Below are 12,509 nucleotides of genomic sequence, written 5' to 3' on the forward strand. Positions count from 1 at the left end.
AAATTTAAGAAAGACTTGATACATTTATCACAGTCAGCATGAGTGTATTTCTTGACAGTGTCATTTTAGGGACATGACATCCTGTAAACTAGGTGTTCCAGTTGAAGCACAATAACCTTAAAATGGAAACATAATGTTACCTAAACGATGATGAAGTGGTTTTTGAACTGCAATGACGTCTTCAGACGCATCAACGAGGCCTTAGGTTGGAATAATTATCATTTTGCTTTCAAGCTCGAACATTGCACAGAAGGTCTGTTTATGTAATAAGTGGGTCAAAAAGTTTTGACAAGTTTTCATTTGGAATTAGGAGAGGAAGTGCTTGTTTGGCAGCTCTGTGACTTGTCTGTTTTCTCAGATAATCTCCCACATCCCATACAAACTATCATCCAGAAAGGGCTGTACGTGTGTTTCCAGGGTTACCAACCCTCTGAAACTGTCCTTTTATTAGCTCGCAAGACAATAAGTGGTTTCAAACACCAGGAAGATGAGGCTTGTCAGCTTTCTTAAACCCTGGCAACGAGTAGGAAGTTATCACTGATCATCATCATCGTCACCCGTTTGTTTTTTGTTTTTTCGTGTCAGCTTGAAGGGTGCATGTTGAACATCACCGGATTGTGGATGGCATCTCATTAAGTTCAATAATATTCCAGCAACACTGCAACAGAGTAAAAAAAATTGATTTTCAGCAACTAATCTTCCTTCTTTGATTTCCAGGTTACTGGGAACGGACAGGAACACCTTTCCCTTCAGAGGAGCTCCAAGTCATCCTCCCACCACAGCAGCCGACGGAAAAACCGCGAGCGATCCCGGGACAGAGACCGCGACCGGGAACAGAGCAGGGACAGAGACCGGGACAGGGACAGGGAGAGAGAGAACAAGAGGGAGAGAGAGAGGGAGAGGGGGAGGGAAAGAGAGAGAGTCACCGATTGGCCACCAGACAAGCCAGTGGACTCCCACTCTCAGGTATGTGACTTTATCAAAAAACAGTCCGTAACTCCGTTTGCAATAAACATTTAATTGAAATTTACACGGAAATGGAAGCATTTAATGCGTTGAGTTGAAATTAGGAAATTGTTGAATTCTTTTTGTTGTGCACTTATTTTGAATTTTTTTCTTCCACTTGTGTCCTTAAAACTCAAAGATACCAAAAACCAGAGATGTTGTTTCGTGCTAATGCTGAATCACAGCAGAGAACGCTAATTGGAAAATGGTACATTTTATAACAAACCGTTCAAAGACGCAACAGAGCGACTGAATAAAATGAAAGAAAAATAAACTCTTATGTTTTTTGTGAGGAGTGAAACGACTGCCTGGAAACTGCATGATTTGAAACTGTTCTTTGTTCCAAAAGGTTTGAAAGGATTTGGAGACGTACTGAATGGCAGCTCTATTCAGCCTGTCAGTCTGCTTCGAAAACAACTAATATACTACGGCTGTCTCTGCCTGAGCGGAGAAGGCCAGTGATAAGTAATTTTGATATTCCACCTAGAATATGTGGAAAATTATCAAAATAAAATTAAATTTGAAATCCTTACTTAATAAATGCTGCACTGTCATGGCTAAAGAGAAGCAAGTTCACCTATGTTTTACATGTGCAGAAGTTTGAAGCCAGTGTCTTGCATATTGTAAGGATGGCATTACTTCTGGTTAGTAAGTGCAGATTTTAGAGAAAAACTTAAGAAAACCACCAACTCTTGAGTGGGTGTAAAAGGTTTTCATGACATGTTGTGTGACAAACAATTCTGAAATTCTTGTTTTAAGATTTTTTCCTTTTTCTTTTTTTTGTCAAAGATGTCTTTGTCTAATATTAGCATTTGTGTGATGACCTAGCAAAAGCAGAAGAAGCCTGTAAGGTGATAATAATTTGCAGAACACTGAACACTGTCTCAATCAGATTGTTGCGATGTCAAAAACCACAACATCTCCCAGTTTGTTTGTCGTTAATATTGCACTTATAGTCGATCAGGCCGTTTGTTAGATTGTCTAACAACTGTAAGCTTTTCTCTTATTCCAGAGCCAACCACTCAAGTCTCTACGCCGACTCCTTCACCTCTCGCCTTCCCCCTCAAACCAGGGGCAGCCTCCTCCTCCACCTCCTCCGGACCTGCGCTTCCAAGCCCCGCTCCCCAACCCGCCTCAGTCCTCCTCCAAAGCCGGCTACCCAGAGGGCCGAGGGCACACGGAGAGCAGGGCCCACTCGGGGATGAGCAGCTCAAGCCAGGCGAAGAACCGCAAGGCCAGCTACACCTTACCGGGACAGATCGAATCCAGCTGGCACGTGTCGGCTTTACAGCGGGTGGAAGGCGCTCAGTTCACTCCAGAGCAGCTGGGCATCAAACCGGGTCAGAACGGACCTACTTTTACCCGAGCGTCCCGCACCAGGATGCCGAATCTCAACGACCTGAAGGAGACAGCCCTGTAACATCCCTCCAACCTCTCTGACGTGTCTCTGTCCTTGGAGCCCGGCCACAGACATCGTGGTAACCTGGAAAAAGTTCACAGAAATATAGTCATCTGTTGATTCTCGTGTCTCTGAAATCTACAAAGACCCGACGCAAACAGGCCAGACATCAGTAAGGTGGGACTTGGCTTAAAGCAAGGAGGTCCCGGTATCTTCTCTGGATGTTGGCACCACGTCAGCTGATTCTGCTCACATCAGAACAAGCAGATCTTTCCTGTCTGGGAGACACTGCCTGTGTGGCCTCTCTGCCGCCATCTTCTGCTTACGGAGCGCTACTGCAACGGTTGAGAAGCCGCCAATAAACTTAAAGGTTTTTCAAGCACTGATATTTGATAACAAAAAAGAGAGAAAGATTTATATCGATATTATTTATTAAATATTTATTTGTTTTAAATTCAAGGATATAAGCTATAAATGACACAGTATGTAGGTTATATGGGAATATTATAAAAAAAAATGTAGAATTAAATGTGTAATTGCAAGAGCTTTAGTTTCGACACAGAGAAATGAATAGATATTTATGTGTTGATAATAATGTCAAAAGGAGTATTTAATAATGGTGAATGTCTTTTTATGTTGAATATGATGATGTTAACATATCTTATGTTATCCTATTTTTACCCGTTTTTATTTCACCAAATTGTAAACAACGAGAAAAAGAAAAACTACTGAAAAGTGAAAAATCGCTGACATTAGATGTAGTACAGATACAACCATCACCTTCATGACATTGGTTGTGAAGTTGTGTGATAATTCGGGACATTTGTAGACATTGTTCGTTGGCAGATCAACCAGAGGGTGACAGATCAACGTTGTGCTTTAAGTACACTGGAAATAAAAAGATCAAAAGTGTACGCACACTTGGTAGGAAGAAAACGTCGCGTTTTTGTGGCATAAAAATTGACCATAAGTCGTTTCAAGCTGTTTCCACCTTCAATTTGACATATATCCTAATACAATTCAACTACAAAGCAAACAATAAAAACCTGCTCATGGAAGTGTGTGTTGAGTTGGAGTCATACGTAGCTAAGGCACCTTTTTTTATTGAGTTTCAGCATTTCGTCTGGTGTGAGTATATAACCACAGTGGGTCTAACCAAGGTCATATTTGCTAAATCGAAATGGCAAGGGTTATAGATTTACCCCAGAAAACGTGCTAAGCCCAGAGCTCGGGATGCTGGGGATGCTGGGGCCGGCCGCCATCCAGCCAGCTGCCATGTTTTTGAGTTAAAAAATATTTAAAGTTGACATGAAATTTAAAAATTTCACTTGATAGTTATTGGAAGACTGGAGGATCAATACCTAAACATCAACAATAAAGTCTTAAAAAAAGGCAATGATGAAAAGAAAAACTAAAATAAATAAACAATGCTAAGCCTGGTGGGGGCACAAGTAAAGCCTGGTGGCCCGCCAGGCTTATAATACACTGTGGGAAACCCTGAATTCAAAATTCCTGTTTTATTTTTGTTGTTTTTTAGTTTTTAGCAAACACTTGAACATTTTAGGTCTAAACTAGCTGGTATTTAGATCTGGAAGCAAAGCTGGAAATGAAATCCTGAGTTCCAGATGGAAAAAAGTAAGCCCAGAGCATGATGCTGCCAACACTATGCTTCACTGTGAGTGTGGTGTCATTTTAATGATATGCAGCTGCATTGTTCTTGTGTTGAACACGACATATGAAAATGCATATATATCCAAAGTGTTTGCTGAGAAATAGATTAAAGAGAGTAAAGCTGAGAATCCTGAAACTGAATAAGAAAGTGGCTCTAAAACAGTTGAGTTTGCCGGTTATGACAACTTTTTCATTTTTTTTCTTTTTCTCTCTTTAACTTATTGAATTGTATATATCACATTGAAGGTGGAATACTGTTTTTTACGATTATTTGTGGTCCAAATTTTTTTTACATCACCAACTCATGTCCTACTTCTGGTGACACAGTTTTTTAAATTTACCCCAATTTTCTGTCTTTTATCAGTAACAACAAACAGCTCTCCAGCTTCATGCTGCCATTTTGGGTTTGTCTACAACCTTCCCATGAGGCAACAGGCGTCTTTGCTCATGTTAACCTCTGGAACTGAGACATATGACATACAACTCTGAAGATTGTTTCAAAAAGGCATACCTCACTTACAGCCATTAAGATCTTACAGGATAAGTCTGGGGATACTTTTATACTGTAATTCTTGAAAGCCAAAACTTTGTGAACCTGGCATTGTCCAAACACTGACTCCACGTTATTCAGTGTATAAATGAATTTGTTAGCACGAAAAACAATTAAAAAAAACATTGTCAATTTCAAAACTCGTCATTGTAGTGATGGGTTTGGTGTCTAAATCATGACAGAAAGTAGTTGCATCTTCACAGATGAAGAACTTTAAATAGAAAGTTTAAAATAGTTTACTATAACAAAGTCGAACCAAAAATGTTGATCTATTCTAACTTTTTAAATGCCAAATGAAGCAAACAATACAATCTTTGTAACTTTAGGACTGGATTTCACTGTCGAAACTGGTTACACAAACTTATCCCAGACTTATTCTGTAATCTATGTTTACATCCTCCGTGTGCATCTTAAAGCTCGTGCCATCACCGTTTTTGTAAATGCCTCTTTTGTAAACAATTTTAAACATCTGAAATTTTATTTCCCTGTTTGCATTCCTTTTAACATCAGCAGTCATGATCAGGGATGAATATACTCAAAACTTGATTATTTAAAATAATAATAATAATAATAATAATAAAAAAAGATCAGCTTATCTTGTGATGTGTGGACAACAAAAAAAAAGATAACACTTTGAGGCCTATGTGAAGTTATAACGCAATGTTTCCTCTAATCTCCAGCAGTGTTCCTCGTTCCTCCTTCAAAGTATTAGAATCATTACACATTTTACTCAAAGATGAACATAAAGGTCACGTCTACTCGAGTGCAGCTTCAGATTAACGGAGAACCAATTGACAACATGGCTGACTGAAAGCAATAACATCAAGAAATAATCTCAAAGTAGTGTGGGTTGGTCACATCTAAAAATTAAACTGAAGCATAGACGACTTCCTGCAGTATATTGTGAAGCAGGGAAGTGAAGATAGTTCCATCCTCCTGCAGTATTTTCCCAGTGCTCCTGTATCTCACCCTGAGCGTGGCTCAAATCAAACACACTGCCCCATGAAGCTGTGCATTTGTGCAAACACTTAGTGCTAATGATTGTAAATGACTGCTGATGTGTCCTTTGTGGACAGAGGGGTGACAACGCTTGCCTTGCCAGTGACCCGAAGCCTTACAGTTAGCTCGCTGACTCAGCAGTTCTTGGTACAAAAGGCTCCAGTCACTCGAACGCGGTGAGATGACGTTCTGTTCCCAAATATGAATGTGTTTCCTAAAACATCTTCTATTTTTATTTTCTGTTTCTCCATTAGCTATTTTCCACCTCTGACAGGGTGTAAATACAAATAGCAGAGTGTATCTATGCTGACCATTCTAATTAAAATATGATAGGGTCTCATAATAAATACCGACTGTACTGTTTTTTTTTTGCACGAGTCATATCTTTTGTTCCACAGACACAACATAAAAAAACAGACATGACAGGTGTGTGGGTTTAATCTAGGAAAACGATTTAAAGGTACAATAAAGGACACGTCTTTGACTCAGGAGTGAATCCCATAGTATCGTGGGAAAAAAAACAAAAAAAAACGAGACATTTCATCACAAACACAATACGGCAACAGTGAAGCTACCTGGAAAAAGAACTAACAAAAAAAATAAAGTAAGGAGAAAAGGAGAAAGTATTTAAATGGGAAGCAGCCCTGTTTTGGCATCGGGAAATGTAAACCTACTGAATGTTTCTGTTTGCATTTCATGAAGCATAAAGTCACTGGGGCTAAGAAGTTTAATATTGATCACTTTCGGCAATCACTGAAATTATGATTTAAATCACAGGTTCCAAAAAGTTTGAGACAAACCAAATGAAAATGTGTTTGTAGTAAAATGTAGATTTGATTTGTTAACCAACAATGACTTCACACTGAACGGCTCTCTACCGCAGCAGCTTTTGCATGTGTTCTTTGGAACAATAGAAAAATGAAAACGTGGCCTCTAGATCATTCTTATTGTTTGCATATTGGCTGTTTACATTCACATATCGTTATTTATGGGTTGCACCTCATTGTTCCGTGCAGCGATGAGTCCCCTTTGCCAACCAGAGAGAAACAAACTGTACAGTAAGCGCGTGTGACATCACTCTATCAGAAAATAAATACTTAAAATAGCTCACATTTATTTTCAGAACATATCTGCTATCTTTAATTTAAGACAAAGTGCACAAGGAAACCTTTCACCTTCTGCTAAAGATTTTAATTCATTTAACTTTTTTATGGAAAGAGAATAAAATCAAACTATCTCGCTATTCTGGGTTCAAGAACAGAAACAGTTCTGGGGGTTTTTTTGTGGGATATTTTTCAAAATGCCACATATTTAACTTATGAATAGACTCAGTGTGTATTTCAGGGACTGTCTGGTTCCTTCACACAACACCACAAACCTGTGGCAACGAGCCCCTCATAGCAACACTGCCTCTTCTCCTCAGCCACTAATTATTGCTTTGAATTTATGCCATTTCATTGCAAACTGAGCCACCCATTGAGAACTCTTCAAAAACCGGAGCCCCGGTGAGAGAGACTGGTGTGGCACAGAGACAAAGCAGGGCGGACTGAATGAAAGCATGTTGTACATATCAAACAAACCTACTTTAATGGAAGCACGTCGGATGTAGAAACGGTTTGAGGTCGTGAATATTTCAGGGTCAATTTGTTTTTCAGGAGATCTGTGAATACATAATCAAACACCACGCAGGGTCTGGGACAGCGCTCCGAGGGAGGCAAGGAGCAGGGATTCACATGCACTTCTTCATGCAGAGCAGCAACTCCAGGCGCAGAGCAATGCGAGTGTGCCATCCGAGGGGGAGAATGCGGATGTAGCGAGCCACAATGGGCGGCCGGAGGAGGTTCTGGACGGATGAAGAGCGGTCAGAGTTTCCATAAAACACCTGAGGAAAAAAAATTAGGCAGGTGATGTTAAGGTGCGATTAGAGGCGAAAGGAAGGGCCGCGAAGGACTGACTGAATCAACCGACAGCTCAGACATTTTTAAGTGAGGTTCTGTCAAGCCGACACGTCAACCGTCACAACCACTGTTCAGCTGAGAAAACTGTGACAAACTGGACACCAACGTAAAAAAGTGTAGATGGTTAATATATAATAATATGTCATTAATATTTTCCATTTGAGTTGTTCTAAGTTGCTAAAAAAAATCAGCTGGAAGACAAGGCTGTGCAATTATTACTATTGCCATAAGAACATAATTCAAAGTTATTCCACTATGATATCTTGTTTTTCAGCTATATGAACTATGTCTGATTATAGCTTTACAGAACATCACTTCCAAATATCTCAACTATCCTTTTAAGCCAAATATTGTTCCTACTCTATTCAGCGTTTAAATCCAAAAGTTGTTTCAGAATTGTAAGTAAGCGCTGATTGGTCATTTAATTCTCTGAAGATATCATTTTCTACATTTTACAAATCTGTTACATTTGCGCAAATAAAATATTCATACAACTGGTAGATTTGAATTTAAAACAAATTGAATTAAACCAAGAAGTGTGGCTGGGAAAAATAAAAATAAAATCTGCTTGTATTTAAATGTTTTCAATTCATTTATATCATATTTAATAATCAGTAGAAAAAAAAATCTTTGAATCGTGTTCATAATTGCTAAGCTGGTTTTTGCATATTTCCACTGGTATTTTGAAGACACAGCATCCTGGCTAACCCTAACCCTCACCCTGACATTAATGTTACTTATATTTACAACAAATATGTTTGTAAGCCTTGAATGTTGCTATAAAACTAAACCTAGCAGGTGTATGAATAATTTTGGGCTTGAATGTAGCAAGACATTTACTGAAAATATTGAGTATGCAGTTTTGTAAGTGTCAGAAAGCAGTTGATTGATGTACTTTAGATTCTTATTTTTTTTTTTTAAAAAAAACATTTTGTATGTTTGTCAACTGTTATTTTGTTACATTATTTTTAGAAACATTTAAAACTGCTAAATAAAATTATGCTTCAAAAGCATATTTACAGCATCGATGACCCAAAACATTCTAGATTATTTTCGTCCAGGGTGTCGCTGCTTTACTGACCCTGTTGTTTCCAGTTTGGTCTTTGTAATAAATCCAGTTGAGCTTCTCGTCGGTGCGGTACTGGACGCTGTACTTGGTGACCCACTCGTCGGCGTCACAGCGGCCCTGAGAGAGGATCCCCGAAACCACCATCACCTCCTTCAGGTCGACCTGCAGCCACTGACTGTTGTCCTGGAATTTGGACAGCCAAGCACACCTTGGAGAAGAAACGGAAAATAAAACTCACACATGATTACCAGTACTCTGCTGCTTTATTATAAGAGAACTAAACTTTGTCGAATCATATTCGGCTTTTTAACTAAGGAGGAAAATGAGAAGCTGTTCGAATGTCTTCATCAATATCAATAGAATGTTATATTAAAGAATGAGGACTTAATGTAGCAGAAATCAAATTGATAAAATAAACAATGAGGCTCTCAGTGTGTGTATTTTGGCATTGTGGTGTTCATATTTCCATGTTGTGAACAAAAGGACATATTGTTGCACAACCTTGGCCAGTTGTGTGAGCCATATTGTGTTTATCCTTACTGTTCCACACAGATTGTAAGAACAGAGTGTTGTTTTGTTTTTTTCATTATATTGGCACAAAACTCAGCAACATGTGGTAAAATGGAAACAGACTATAGAAACATGTGCAGATATTTAAATGTTATGATCGCACTGTGCTGTGAAAAGGTTTTCGTTTCATTGTAGGTCATTTTATATGTTTTTGCAACACATCCTTCAGGCTATCAAATTTTAATACATGACAAAAGATGACCCAGGTAAATACAAAAAACAGTTTTCAATATGTTATTTCATCAATAATTGAAAAAATAACGCATCTGGCTCTTTGAGAAAATGTAATTTGAGAAATGTATTAAATTATGAACTAACAAACCACATTTCCTTGTTCAAGCCTGATTACTGCTAAAACTGTGGACTTAAGAGACCACTCAATCAGAACCTATCAGATGCTTCTTCACGTCACCTCATGGTTGTAGTAATGCAAATATATTGTTTCTGTTGTTTTAAATAAATTCAAATTGTTTTACTTTGACTTACCCGAAGCCTTGGCTGTTGAGCCTGGCTTTGCTCGGGACCCAGGAGGAGAACCACCCGGTGTACTGCTCCTGGTTAGAGCAGGTGACTTGGTCTGGACTCACAGATCCTGCCTCGAATCCAAGAGGCCTGTGATACGGACACTCTGCAAGTAAAAGCAAAGTTGACCAATTAATTTTTTTTTTTTTTTATTATTATTTCTTTTTCATTGTCACCATTTGTTTTGGAAGAACCTCCCTGGATCGAACGGATGGAGCCCACTGAGAGGAGGACGTGAACAGAAGCAGCAAGCCACTGACGATTTGACCACCAAATGGTCACCACCAAAGCCTCTTTGGATTTTCAGTCTTCATCCTTTCCGCTTTGCCCTCCAGCCCTGCTGACATCCTCACACACACCCTCCAACACCAAAGACCCCCCGCTGCGTGCAGCCGCAACGTGACCCACATTTCTTCCTAAAAGCCAACAGCTTAATTCTTCACAGTGAGAGATCAGTGATGTCCATTAGGACGGCAGGAAAGCAGATGGCCATCCACTCTTCTGGACTGCAGCTCCATGTTGCTGCGAGCTCTCCCTTTCTCTAAGCTGAAATTTCACTACAAACATGTGAACGAGGGAGAAGATGGAGGTGAGCGAGAGTGGATTTGTTGATGCACGCAATAAGACCTGGCTCCTCTGTTTACTGCTGCTTCAAGACTACCAGGGGAAGGGATGCATTCGCTGTAATCCCAGCATTACAACGTTCACAGCAGAGCTTCTGTTTGAGTCAGGAGATAAGTGTTTGCATAACAATGACTCAAATGCCTCTGCACTCCTCCCTTTGTAAATTATGAATGTTCGTATGGTTGAAATAATAGAAATTCCTAGAGGTGAGACACAGAGGGGGGAGGCAAAACGTCGGCTGCAGCACAAAGTGCTCATTCAGGCCCGTCATTCATCATCGCAGGGTCTGTGTTGTACTAATAGCCAGTTTCTGTTATTCTGTGACTGGCGCAGTCTAACAAGAGCTGCATCATGTTCTGGCATGATGATTATCAGCTGAACTTATGTGTCTTCGCTGTCATCGGTTGCCATGCAATTTGTGGCTCAGATGACACTCGCCCATTCACTCGTATCACTTGTAATCGGCGTTGATCTCTTCTGCAAGTTCACCCGTGATTTAAATCTGACCAAGTTGGAGCGTCTGCCTCTGGTTATTTACAGAAGAGCTGAAACAAACTATTTCTCATGGATTTAATGCTGGGTAAAACCTTAGGCCAAAGATTTCACTGGACGTTTTCATGCCTTAAGTTTCTGGTTTTTACCCTTCTGTTCTTTTCATGGCTCTGTCGTCACACAACGTCTAACGTCACCTTCTCAGAGGATACCCAGTGGAGCATGTCCACCCTGTGGAGTTAAATCTGGACTCTGACGCTTTCATGTCCAACACAATGTCTCTCTGCGTGTAAAACAAATGTAGTGGTTCGTCTTTGGAAATCTGAGGATTTAGTTTTAATGACTTTACATAATGATTTCGTCAAATAACAGATTTCCTGATGTTAAATAGTTTATAACAATCCAGGCAGGGAGAGAATAATTTTCCATCTTTCTTAGTTTGGAGGAGCTGGGAGTTACTGCGTGGATACAGTGAGCACCAACTTGGTATGAAATTAATATTTGTACTTCTTTAGGTTCCAAAAAAAAAAAAAGCCCAATATGAGATTTCACAAAAACATTTGCAGATTCACTTTAAACAGAACATGTTTGCTAAAAGAGATAGAGAGAGGTGTAGGCATGTGTGCTGAGGCATTTACCTGGCATGCAATCCACTCCTTTCACCATAGAGCCAGACCCCATGATGGAAAACTCTGTTGGAGATTCGGCTCCATCGCAGTCGCATTTGCAGGACTTGGTGGTCCACGCCTCAGAAGCGGCGGTCTGGTTCCAAAATAAAATAAATTAAAAAATGTAATAAATGAAGTGGCATTTGAAAAACTCAACATGTTTTTGCTTGCATGATTTAAAATGGTTGCAATATTTGTATTATCTTAGGGGGTTTCATACCTCTTGAGCATGAATCCTGATGAGCGCTGTCCAACCAGATGGTCAGAAAAAAGGAGGGAAAAAAACAGCCAACACAGGAGAGAGAAGATAAGAAGAACAAGAAGATGCTAAGGACACGACAAACATCCACTCTGTTGATAAAATCTGTTCATTTAACTACATTAGATAAATGTAAACAAAGCACGTGAACCAATACAAGAATGAAACTTTCAAACTCAGACATAAGTCCTGCTGTATTCTGTCAACAGAAATACCTTAGAGTCATTCTGATATCAGCTTTCTAAAACTTCAGGTTAGGTTTCTGAGCAGGTGAGGACAGATCGAGTTGAAATCGTACCGTCAGTTCCTAGAAGGAGCAGAGCGAGCAGGAAATGCTGTACGATGAGCGCCATCTTCAAAACCCACTTCCACACCAGACTGGACTCAAAAATGAGTGAGCAGCAGGGACAAGAGAGACTGGATTACAGTAATCCACAGGACGTTAATGGCCCTACCTAATGCCGTCCTTATCTGACAAAGCCCCTCCTACAGCCGGTAACGCGCCATCATGACAGCCATCAGCGGGTTCAAAATCGCTGGAAGTCATTGGGATGACATAAGGGTCAGCTCAGAAATCCTCTACACACACACACACACACACACACCTACACACACACGTGGATGTAAGTGGAGGCTTGTGTGTATGTCAGAAAGGCTTATGATGACCTTCAGCAAGTTGTCTTCCCCACATCTAGACACCAAAAAAGTGGCAAGTGAGTGAGT

The 12,509-nt window shown here is 39.9% G+C and overlaps 2 protein-coding genes and 1 long non-coding RNA gene across 9 annotated transcripts in view; 2 read left to right on the forward strand and 1 right to left on the reverse strand.

Moving 5' to 3' along the window:
* Window positions 1-3,691, forward strand: part of cdkl5 (cyclin dependent kinase like 5) — a 36,366-nt gene extending 32,675 nt beyond the window's left edge. For all 7 annotated transcript variants that reach the window (XM_016675378.1, XM_007560152.2, XM_007560156.2 and 4 more), the window contains 2 exons: window positions 718-966; window positions 2,018-3,691. In XM_016675378.1, the coding sequence (XP_016530864.1) occupies window positions 718-966; window positions 2,018-2,425 (657 nt within the window). In that variant the 3' untranslated portion in view covers window positions 2,426-3,691. The remainder of the gene's footprint in view (window positions 1-717; window positions 967-2,017) is intronic.
* A 226-nt stretch (window positions 3,692-3,917) lies between these two features.
* rs1a (retinoschisin 1a) lies at window positions 3,918-12,350 on the reverse strand. Its single transcript, XM_016675384.1, has 6 exons — window positions 12,085-12,350; window positions 11,748-11,773; window positions 11,498-11,621; window positions 9,708-9,849; window positions 8,664-8,859; window positions 3,918-7,506 (listed from the first exon to the last, which is right to left on the reverse strand). The coding sequence occupies exons 1-6, from the start codon at window positions 12,137-12,139 to the stop codon at window positions 7,354-7,356; spliced, it is 696 nt and encodes a 231-aa protein (XP_016530870.1). The 5' UTR covers window positions 12,140-12,350; the 3' UTR covers window positions 3,918-7,353.
* A 134-nt stretch (window positions 12,351-12,484) lies between these two features.
* Window positions 12,485-12,509, forward strand: part of LOC103143569 (uncharacterized) — a 1,183-nt gene continuing 1,158 nt past the window's right edge. Inside the window, exon 1 of the long non-coding RNA XR_476812.1 lies at window positions 12,485-12,499. This is a non-coding gene — a long non-coding RNA (uncharacterized LOC103143569). The remainder of the gene's footprint in view (window positions 12,500-12,509) is intronic.

This window comes from Poecilia formosa, unplaced genomic scaffold (assembly GCF_000485575.1).
Source record: "Poecilia formosa unplaced genomic scaffold, Poecilia_formosa-5.1.2 Scaffold113, whole genome shotgun sequence".
Lineage (NCBI taxonomy): Eukaryota > Metazoa > Chordata > Actinopteri > Cyprinodontiformes > Poeciliidae > Poecilia > Poecilia formosa.

Excerpts from the sequence above, each read along its gene's own strand:
- rs1a (XM_016675384.1), bottom strand. The coding sequence starts at position 12,139 with ATGGCGCTCATCGTACAGCATTTCCTGCTCGCTCTGCTCCTTCTAGGA. Across the intron at positions 11,774-12,084 it reads GCTCCTTCTAGGAACTGACG|CGCTCATCAGGATTCATGCT; the intron begins GTACGATTTCAA and ends CTGGTTGGACAG. Across the intron at positions 7,507-8,663 it reads ACCAAACTGGAAACAACAGG|GTGTTTTATGGAAACTCTGA; the intron begins GTCAGTAAAGCA and ends TTTTTTCCTCAG.